At 31.4% G+C, this 10,485-nt stretch overlaps 1 protein-coding gene across 5 annotated transcripts in view; it reads left to right on the forward strand.

The window, feature by feature from the left end:
* KDM6A (lysine demethylase 6A) overlaps nucleotides 1-10,485 on the forward strand; it is a 260,558-nt gene that overhangs the window by 184,954 nt on the left and 65,119 nt on the right. For all 5 annotated transcript variants that reach the window (XM_044670194.1, XM_044670190.1, XM_044670191.1 and 2 more), the window contains exons 9-10: nucleotides 4,718-4,811; nucleotides 8,842-8,968. In XM_044670194.1, coding sequence (XP_044526129.1) covers nucleotides 4,718-4,811; nucleotides 8,842-8,968 — 221 coding nt within the window. The remainder of the gene's footprint in view (nucleotides 1-4,717; nucleotides 4,812-8,841; nucleotides 8,969-10,485) is intronic.

Consider the following 10,485-nt stretch of genomic DNA (forward strand, 5'->3'; position numbering starts at 1 on the left):
TAGGAAGTTGCCTCAGTTCAAAGGGCGATCATTGATCGCATTTATTTCCCCTATCGTCATTCATTTTCTTTCTCTCCATACCTTTTACTGCCTCTATCTATCTATCTATCTATCTATCTATCTATCTATCTATCTATCTATCTATCTATCTATCTATCTTTAGGCTCTTAACTTTCTGTCTTAGAATTCATACTATATATTAGTTCTAAGGCAGATGGGGTGGCAATGGGTTTTAAGTGACTTGCACAGAGTCACACAGGAAATATGTGTGGCCACATTTGAACCCAGGACCTCCTGTCTCGAGGCCTGACTCTAAATCCACTGAACCACCTCCATTCTGAGACCAACATTTTTAATCCAGGAATCCCTCAGAGCTAATTGAAAAGAAATTGGCATGTGATGAAGATGTTAAAAAATTTAGATGATGTTCATTTTTTAATTAATCATTGTCTTACAAACATACTCTTATTCACAAGCTTTAAGATATATTACAAAAATATATGGTAGAGGAAACAAGGGTATAGCTCAGTAGATAGAGAGCCAGGCCTAGAGACCCGAAGCCCTGGCATCAAATCTGGCCTCAAATACCTAGCTGTATGACCCAGGGCAAGTCACTTAAACCCAATTGTCTAGCCTTTGCTAGAATTACTACTGAGACAGAAGATAAGGGTTCAAAACAAAACTATATGATACTAAAAAGTAGAAAAATAATTCAGTGAAATAGATTATATTCACCTAGAAATTCATATAAAAGATTCCTGTTTGGAAAAACTACAGAAAATAAAACCTGGGTAAGATGTGGAAATTAGTTGTTGATTAAGCTTTAAAGAAGGATTTTACCTCTCTTAATTCAAATACACATGATTTTTTAACCAAAATATTTTCAATCTTATGCTAGGCCTCCTTGTAGGTGGGGGGATAGGAGGGGTAGAAATTTTCATCTATATAATTTTAACTTTGTCTAATTTTTATTAGATTATCTGAAATACAGAGGAATACCAAAACAAACAAACAAATAAACAAAAAAACTTTGCTTCTGTTAATTTCCCTCCCGGATTTTAAAGGTGAAAATGAACATAGGTGTAACAGAATTTTGGCTTTGGACCACTTTTTATCATTACATGGTAGGGTTGCAAGGAAGGAACAGTAAAGAAGATTTGGGCTCATAAAATAACATTTCATAAATGTTTGTTAAATAAATACTGTCTTAAGAGCCATTTTGTCAGATTTGGAGTTACATGTGAAAATGAATTGGACATAATTATTTCTAACCAGATGAATTAAAAGAAAAAGAATTTTCCATTAAAGTAAATTTCCATCATGGACATAGTACCTTACCTCTATAGTTTTAAGATTGTACAAGTAAGTCCTTTCCTGGAAGGGGGGCGGGTAATATAACTTTTTTTTTTTTTTTAACCCTTGTACTTCGGTGTATTGTCTCATAGGTGGAAGATTGGTAAGGGTGGGCAATGGGGGGTCAAGTGACTTGCCCAGGGTCACACAGCTGGGAAGTGGCTGAGGCCGGGTTTGAACCTAGGACCTCCTGTCTCTAGACCTGACTCTCACTCTACTGAGCTACCCAGCTGCCCAGTAATATAACTTTTAATGGAATATCAGGACACTTCCGTTTGAGTCAGGGCTCCCAGGAATAGAGGTTTAAAATTCCACATTCATTTAGAATAAAAGTAATGCTTTCAAAATTTAATTTTAAAAGATCACACTTTATTTTTCCTCCCACCTGTGTCTCCTTTTGCAGTGTGGTATTGTTTAAGGTATCTTTTTCTAGTCAGAGAACTTTGGTCCTCTTTGGCTCTGCCACTTAACATCTAAATGATCTCACAAGTCACTTCATTTTCTTTATATGTAAAATAAAGGGCTTGAATGAAATGACAGTTAATGTCCTTTTCAGCTCTAAATATGTGATCTTTAAGAAAAGTAGAAACCGAAAACAATAAACTCATTCTTTTAAGTAACTTAAGTATACGACCCTTAGAAACCCATAACTACCTTGGAATAGTATAAGGAAATAGCACTGGTGTGACTTCTTCTATATATAATTAAATGATGGTAAATCACAAATTTTTCTTATTACTACTAATGTAGGTTTAGAAAAAAAATGTGTCCTATGTTGAATCTAAACTTCTATATATTTTATACTTTTACGATACACATAATAGATGCATTCCTGAAAATCTTTTTTATCAGATTGTATATAAACTTATGTCATGATTTTGAAGATAAATGTAATTCTATAATATACTATATGGCTTCTTTCACCTTCTTGTTTACTATTTGTGTTCTTTGTAGGTAGATAACCCATCTTGTAAGAATTGCATATAACAATACTTTTAGTAAAGACATGAGACACTTTTCTGTGAGCTATAATGTGTATAAACTTTCTGATAATTGGCTGTTTCTTAGAGAGTCCACCTCCTCCAATCCCCTACTGTGCCCTCTGGAAAACACGAGCTTTTTCAATATTGAGTATTATTGGATATGGTTTTCCTCCTCCCTTTTTTATATATTTAGTTAATGACTGTTATCCACAACTTTTGTATCAGCAAATTTCCATGAAGGGAAACTAGCAAGAGATTATTTCTCTTCAAACATGGCACTCTTTCTATCTGCCTTGAAATAATGACCTGTTTTAGAGAACTGGACTTTGTCTTTTATGACCTGTTTTAGAGAACTGGACTTTTGACTTTTATTTGTTTATCTGCCTTGTAGAAAACTTAATTGAGTCTTTTGTGTTTAAGTGAGAGCTTGGCTTCATTAGTAGATAACTGATAAAAACAAAATTTTGTTATTTGGATAAATAATGCAAAATATAAGATCAGGATTAGCAGAATTTTGTGTCTTTACCTCTATAATCAGATACTTGGGTTCACTTCCCAGCTCTGGTGGTTCCTTATTTTTTGACCCTGGGCCAATCATTGTATCACACAGTAGATTACTTTCAGTAAAGTAAGTGGATTGAGCAATATAATCTCTAATGATTATCATCCAACTCTAGGATCCTCAGGGTAATTTTATCTGTTGAATAGACTTTCAAACTTTGGGGTTTTATGAAATGGAAAATCAGAATTCTACTTAGTTGATTCTTTGTTTTCCTCTTTCTATTAGGTATTCTTTACTTCTGCTTGCCATGTTTGCAGCACACAGAATCTATTGAGTCCCATTTTGGGGGCTTACAAGATCAGCAAATATATATTTAATGACTGAGCTATAACATTTTTGTGTTCTTTTTTCTAGTTATAAGAACTGATCTGAGGAAAGGAATACCTTATTTGTTTAGGACCATAATAATTTAATAATAATAATAATAATAATAATAATAATAATAGTTACTTATACTATTTTGTAGCTAGTTTAAATTTATGCTCAGCAGAAGTTAAATTCCATTTTTATATAATCTGGTGATTTTCTTTTGCTTTTAAGGGAGAGAGAAGGGTGTGGGTTTTGGGGGGGGCTTGGGAGGGAGTTCTTATTTTAACCAGCAGTGAGATTCATGGGAAAGGTCTTTGGGTAGTGTTTTATAAAAAGAAAGTGTGGATAAATGATAAATTCATGTGCTGTGTATGATAGTGAAATGGAAAAGTGTCATTGTGAAGCAGTGGAAAGACTGGAATACAATATACATTGCATTCAGAAATAGTCTGATAATAAGTATTGACCAGTTACTGTATGAAAAGTTAAGTGCTATAAAATGCTTTTTAAAAAAAGTTTTAAGAGGGGCTTGAAGTATGTATTGACTCTAAAGTTATTTTCTAGCCCCTGTATATTTATTGAATGTAGACTAAGCCAAACTACAATAATACTTTTTTTAATAGTAAAGTATTCAATGAAACTTTGAATTAATTTTTTTAAATTTAGAACCACTTTAAAAAATATCTTATTCAACAGCCTCAGAAGTCAAATCTTCTCACAGATTATTAATCTTAGACACAAATGTATTGACTCTGAAGATTTCAAACATGCCTTTATACCTGCAAAAGCAAAATATAGATTATTTACAATTTAATGTTTTTAAACATTGCCCAATCATATAGCCCGCAGTATTATAATTTTATCTTCTATATTCTGTAAAACAGTGACTCATTTTATTAGTTTAAAAACTTATTTTGTCAGTTCTTCAAGACCTTGATTAAAGTTAGGGATAAAATTTTTTTCTCAATATCTTTCAACTAGCCTAAATTATTAGAAATGTTTTCAGGCAGATTGACAGTTTGGGGTAGAGAATACCATCCTTTAGAGGGATTGTACAAAAAGGCAAGTAATAAGAGTGTTAGATTACATTTATTTTGTATCTTTGGGGAGAGTAGCAAATTGATAAGTATAATAGACTAATTAGTTTTTCTTGCTATTAATGTTTATCTGAATGCTAGATTTAATAAATTGTCACTCTAAAACTTGGGCTACTAATTGAAGGCTAGGTTATTAATTATGTAGAGGTATACCTTGAATAACTAATATTAGGGACTTATCCTGCACTTTTCCCTTTTAAATAGCTTTTAATATTTTAAACCAAATACTGATTAAATTGTAAAGGAGTTTTACACAATAAATAAAATGTCTAATAACTTTTTTGAGGTGAACAAATTAAAATAATTGGTTCCAATGCTTTGTAAAGATCTCTATTAATGAGTGATATTTAAAGGGTTATCAAGTTTCATTTACTTTTTCTTTAACTTTCCCCTCCCCTCCATCCATTCTGCAGAGAAAGTATCACTCTGCAAAGGAAGCTTATGAACAACTTTTGCAGACAGAAAACCTTCCTGCACAAGTAAAAGCAACTGTCTTACAACAGTTAGGTATGTAAAAATGTTTTGGTTTACCCCTAATTACACATTCCCTTTCTATTTGGATATTTTAGGTGGTTGTTTTAATTTTTTTGCTTAACATTTCTAGTACATATATTTGAAATCCACTGCTAAGAATTAATTTTTATTTTTATCAGTACTACAGTTTAAACAGAGAATAGACCCCTTCAATGACTCATTTAAGAAGCTTATTTATTCAGATAAATAAAGTATAGCCAAATTTTCATGGTTTTAATCCATAGTAAATAAATACCATTGGAATATTTTTTATATATGAAGAATTATGTAACCTTTAAGAAACAATATTGTTTCTAAAACCATCGTCATTTAAAAGATGAGGTGATATGGCCAGAATTACACAAATCAAAATACTTGCTATTTTTAATTAAAAAAAATTTTTTTTTATTGACATTCTAAGGGGGGGAAAAGGAAAGACCTTCCTGAAACAGGGATCCTTATTTTGTGCACCAGGTTATTTCTTTTTAGTACTTAATTGGAAGGTGTTATTTTAATTCTCTTTTCATTAAATTTTTTCTAGAGCATTTTTTGAAGATATTATTTAAAGATGCTCTTATCTAATATTTAGATTTTGATTAATGTTAATGGTACTATTATTATCAGAATTTAAAATACACTTGTAAGTTCAATTTTCTTTTCCATGGCACATATTCTTTTATTATTATTGCTTTTTATTTTAGAAATATTAGCATTTTAGACTATAAAAGCAAAAGGTGTAGAAATAATGCTTTGTCTTTTTATATAAGTTAATTTCTAGAGTTTATTTAGAGAAATTGTCTTTTTTCTTTAGTTAAAGCATATCTTTCACTTTTGTAATGAGAGTTTTTTTCTTCAGTAATTCCAATTTAGGAACACAAAACATCTCTAATGTAATGAAAATCTTTTAGATTATGTAATGGCTCCTTACAAGCAGTGTTTATTTACATTATGCTAATTTACAGCCATTCTCCACTCTGACATTTTTTCTTATTGCCCATATATAACTTTATTCTTTTCCAACTAACTGCCTATTTTAGTGCCATTTCATTTATTTAGTGAAAAATAAATGATGTCAGTCATGAGTGCAGGATTCAAATCTCTCTTCTAATTTCTATCCCTCTGATTTTACTGAAGAAATTGTTAACAGAGCAAATGTCAATTTGTGATATCCATGCAGTATATTCTAATGCTAGTAAGCTCTATATTTATAGTCTAAATGAACTGAACAATTAGTGGCCATTGCTTACTACATATTCTGATATAGAAAAAAATCTTTATTTAAAAAAATCCATTCTTTTACATAGTTGATACATCTGTAGCTAAGCTTTTCCTCTTTGTAATGCAACCCTTAAGCAACAGTTAATGAACAAAGATCATTGCATGCTCTATTCCCATTAGTACAAGCAAACTCACTGTAGACCTGGTAGGTGGGGATACCAAGAATTATTTTATTCTTTAGCTTATTACCTCCATAAGATATGAAAATAGTTCCCATAAGAATGAAGTTTTGGTAGTGTAGCCACTTAAATGTACATCAGACAGTTAAGAAATTCTTGTCTTTTAACTTTTTGCATATGCTTTGGGTAGTTAGTAAGCAACAAAGTAATCTTTACACACATCTGAAGTAAATTACAACAGAATGACTTTTGAAAGTTGTTAATGACTTTTAAAGCAAGAATACTGCAGAATTTAAAACTTTTTTATTGTGACTACATGATTGAATTTAGAATGTATTATTTCAGAAGATCTGTGTTTGCATTGTTATGGACACTTCCACAGATATTCTTCCATACCATAGTTTATCATTTCATGAAATGCTGTGGCCAAAAAAAAAAAAAAATAGATCTGCCCACCCCCACCCCCCCAATCATCTCTTAGTGATCAACTTACTGATCAGTTTCCATGAAATTTTAAGTTAATAAACCCATTTCTGGGGTCATCCTTAAACCGTTACAGTTTGGTATGTATTTTCTGACACAGATTATCCTTTCCAAAACCCAGGAAGCTTGATGACTTGATCAGTTAGAAATCAGAATAGGACATTAGAAGAGGGGAAGCTTTGACTATAATAAACTTACAAGAAAACACTTATGTATCATCTTTTGAGATGAATTGAAACCGTTTATGTGCAAAGATCTTTATTCTTAATATTTTGTTTTGATAGGAAGCATTTTTATTTTAAAATTGAGTTTGTACAACAGAATTTGCATGAAACACCCTCTTGAAAAGGATATTTGTGTCTTGGAAAATAAAGACTGAATAGGATATTCACAAATAGTTGTCGAATTGTTTTTTTGACCTCCGTTTTTGAGAAGCTACAAAAATTTATCTATCTCTATTGTTTATAATTGGAATTTTAAAAAATATTAAGGAAAAAATGTCACTAAGAGATAGGCATACATTCTTCTAAATGTGTAGTTCCTTTAAACATTATCTTAGTGGCTAGAGGAGAGGAAAAAAAATTATAGTCCAAAATAATATTGACTATAGGCTATACTTAGATGGGGAAATTATGCCAATATTCCCATTGCAGTATGATTTTTTTAATATGCCAGATTGATCAATTGGTTTATTCAGAACAATTGGAAAATCTGATTGCCTTACAGGAGATAATTAGTGGAAAAATAACTGGTTTAGGAGTTAAGAAACCTGGTTCAAATACTAGTTCAACTTACACCACTTTTGACATAACAACTAACCTTCTTAGTCCTAAATTTCCTTATCTGTAAAACTAAATGTTAGATTAATTGATGTCTATGGTCCTTATTTCAGAAGTCAGTAAGTGCTAAAGAATTATCAGCTATGTAATTATAAATCTGGAATTGTAGACCTGAATTGTGAATTTAAGATTATACTATGCCTAAACTTTTTCCTGATATATTTTATTTGTATTTTAGTAACAGCCCAAGAAAATAAAAGTGCTTAATACTACTTAGTTTGGGTATCTTTATCACTTTTCAAAGCACTTTATTTTTAAACCCAAAATCTGTTTTTTTTTCTTATACCTGTTATACAGGTAAGGTAGCCAATGTAATCTAATACTTTTTGACAGATGCAGAGGAAACTACCTTACAGTAAACTTGTGAGTGTCTTTAGTTAGCTAGTTTAGTGGTAAACCTGGGACTAAGGTTAAGACTTTCTTGTTCTTAGCTCAGGTTTTTGCCTCTACAATAATACCAAATATTCTTTTTTGCTAAATTAAAACCCAAAGGAAATGAATTACATTTCATACAAAGTTTTTATTGACTTAGTAATTAACTCTAATCTAATCTACCCTGATCACCATATAGCATTAGTAGTTTGTCAGAGGTCCATCTGAAACTTCAAAATTAGTATTTTGAGATTTCCTATAGGATAATTAAAAAATTCATTTGGTCAATAAGCATTTGTTAACCATCTGCCATGTGTCAGTCACCGCATTGGACACTAGGAGTTCTAAACAAACAAAGGAAAAAAAAACAGTTCCTCCCTTCCAAAGTGTCTATATTTCTGTTGGGGAGAAATAGCATGTACATAGAAAATTAAATATAAGATACAAGTGGCATTCCAGGAAGAGGGCACTAGGTGAAATATGATGATCCAGATTTAGTTGCTCTTTGAGGGGAGTTTGCAGGAAAGTAGGAATATTCTATAGTTTAGGAATGAGAAAGTAGAATATTCTAGATCTAGAAGACAATCTATGCAAAAGACTTGGCAATGGGAGATTGATGTCTTTCTTATGGAACAGCAAGGAGCCCAGCTTGTATAGAATTCTGCCTGAGGGAAGGACAGTAATGTACTGGAATGCCTGGAAAGGTGGACTGTAGTCAAATCCTGAAGGTCTTTAAAAAAACAAAAAAGCAACAAACTGAAACTAAGTATTTTATTGTAGAGACAGAGTATTAAAGAAGCTTCTCTTGAAATTTTTTTTGGGGGAGAAAATAGGGGAAGAGTGGAGTGGTTAGTAATCTTTTAAAAAATCTTAGCAAGACAACTATTTTAATAATTTAAGTTTTGGTGATTATTTCTGACAATTTTATTGTAGGGTGGATGCATCACACTGTGGATCAGCTGGGAGACAAAGCCACAAAGGAAAGCTATGCTATTCAGTATCTCCAAAAATCTCTAGAGGCAGATCCTAACTCTGGCCAGTCCTGGTATTTTCTTGGAAGGTGAGTTCTATTCAGTGTTTAATGTTCTTTTTAAAATTCCACATTGTTAATTTACATTCCAATAACTAATTTCACATTTAAAATTAATTGGTTCATTTTCCATGTAAAACCATGTAGAACAAAGTGTAATGGAAGGCAAAAAAAGAATACTTCTGGTGTTCATATTATTTCTTATAATAATTTCTCCTGTTCTAGCTGACCAGCCTTAAATATTTGTATTCTTATGTCTTAGAGTTAATACTAAGTTTAATTTCCAAGGCAGAAGAATAGTATGGGCTAAATAACTGGGGTGAAGTGACTTGCCCAGGGTAACATAGCTGAGAAGTGTCTGAGATCAGGTTTGAACCCAGGATTTCCTTTCTCCAGGCCAGGCTCTCTTTTCAATGAGCCAGCTACCTACCCCCATCCTTATACAATCTTCTCTTTTAATGTTTACTTTGTGTTTCCTCAGGTTTTCTCTTCATTTTCACCCTTCTCTTTCTCAACTAATTTTTTGCTTCAATTATGTAGCTTTTCTTTGCTTTTTTTATTGTTACAGAATGGAATGCCATGGAATATAGATTTGGATTTGATGCCTAACCTAACAAGTTGCTAACAAAATATTGCTGTCCTCTTAAACATTATTTTTCTTACTTAAAATATTATATCACTTACCTTAAGGGTACAATAGGAAAGTATCTTATTGCTGGTTGTACTCCTTATAGAACAATATTTTAATTCACAAAACATATAGGACCGCAAAAAATAAATAAATAAATAAATATTATTGAAGAATGGTTGTCAGAATATTTTTAAAAACCAAGATCACAGAGAAATAGTGTATGCTTGTATGTGTATGTATATGTGTACATATACATATATACACATATATATATATATATATACACACTTAACATTGTATTTAAAATTATCTAATGACAAATTACTTTTAAAGAAATGACACATTATTTGGTTTACCAAAATGAATGAATTTTAGCATTGGCAGGTCTTCAGGATTTGTCATCTTGCAAAATTTATTTCTAATACTTCTGACATATGAAATAAAGTTATATTGGTTTGTAATAAGTATTAGATCATTTAGTTTCATCAGTAACTTTGATTTTAATTAATGATCATTGAGTTTTGATTTCCTACACTTGCCTTTCTGTTTACATTTGTCCTGCGTTTGTGTTAATCCAGTGTTCAAGGCAATTTCAGTTTTCTTTATCCTAAACTTACTACATAATCCTACATTTTTACATTGGAGTAATTTTACTTTTTGAAAATTTGCTCATCCATATCAGGGTTAGGACAGAACATTTGTTTTCAGTATAAGTTATTGAGAGTTGACACCATTTAAAAAAGATGTAGAGATCTTAACTTTGATAGTGTGATAAATGTATTTTTTTTCCTTTTTTTTTTTTTTTTAAACCCTTAACTTCTGTGTATTGATTTATAGGTGGAAGATTGGTAAGGGTAGGCAATGGGGGTCAAGTGACTTGTCCAGGGTCACACAGCTGGGAAGTGTCTGAGGCCGG

The sequence above is a fragment of the Gracilinanus agilis genome, chromosome 3 (genome assembly GCF_016433145.1).
Source record: "Gracilinanus agilis isolate LMUSP501 chromosome 3, AgileGrace, whole genome shotgun sequence".
NCBI lineage: Eukaryota > Metazoa > Chordata > Mammalia > Didelphimorphia > Didelphidae > Gracilinanus > Gracilinanus agilis.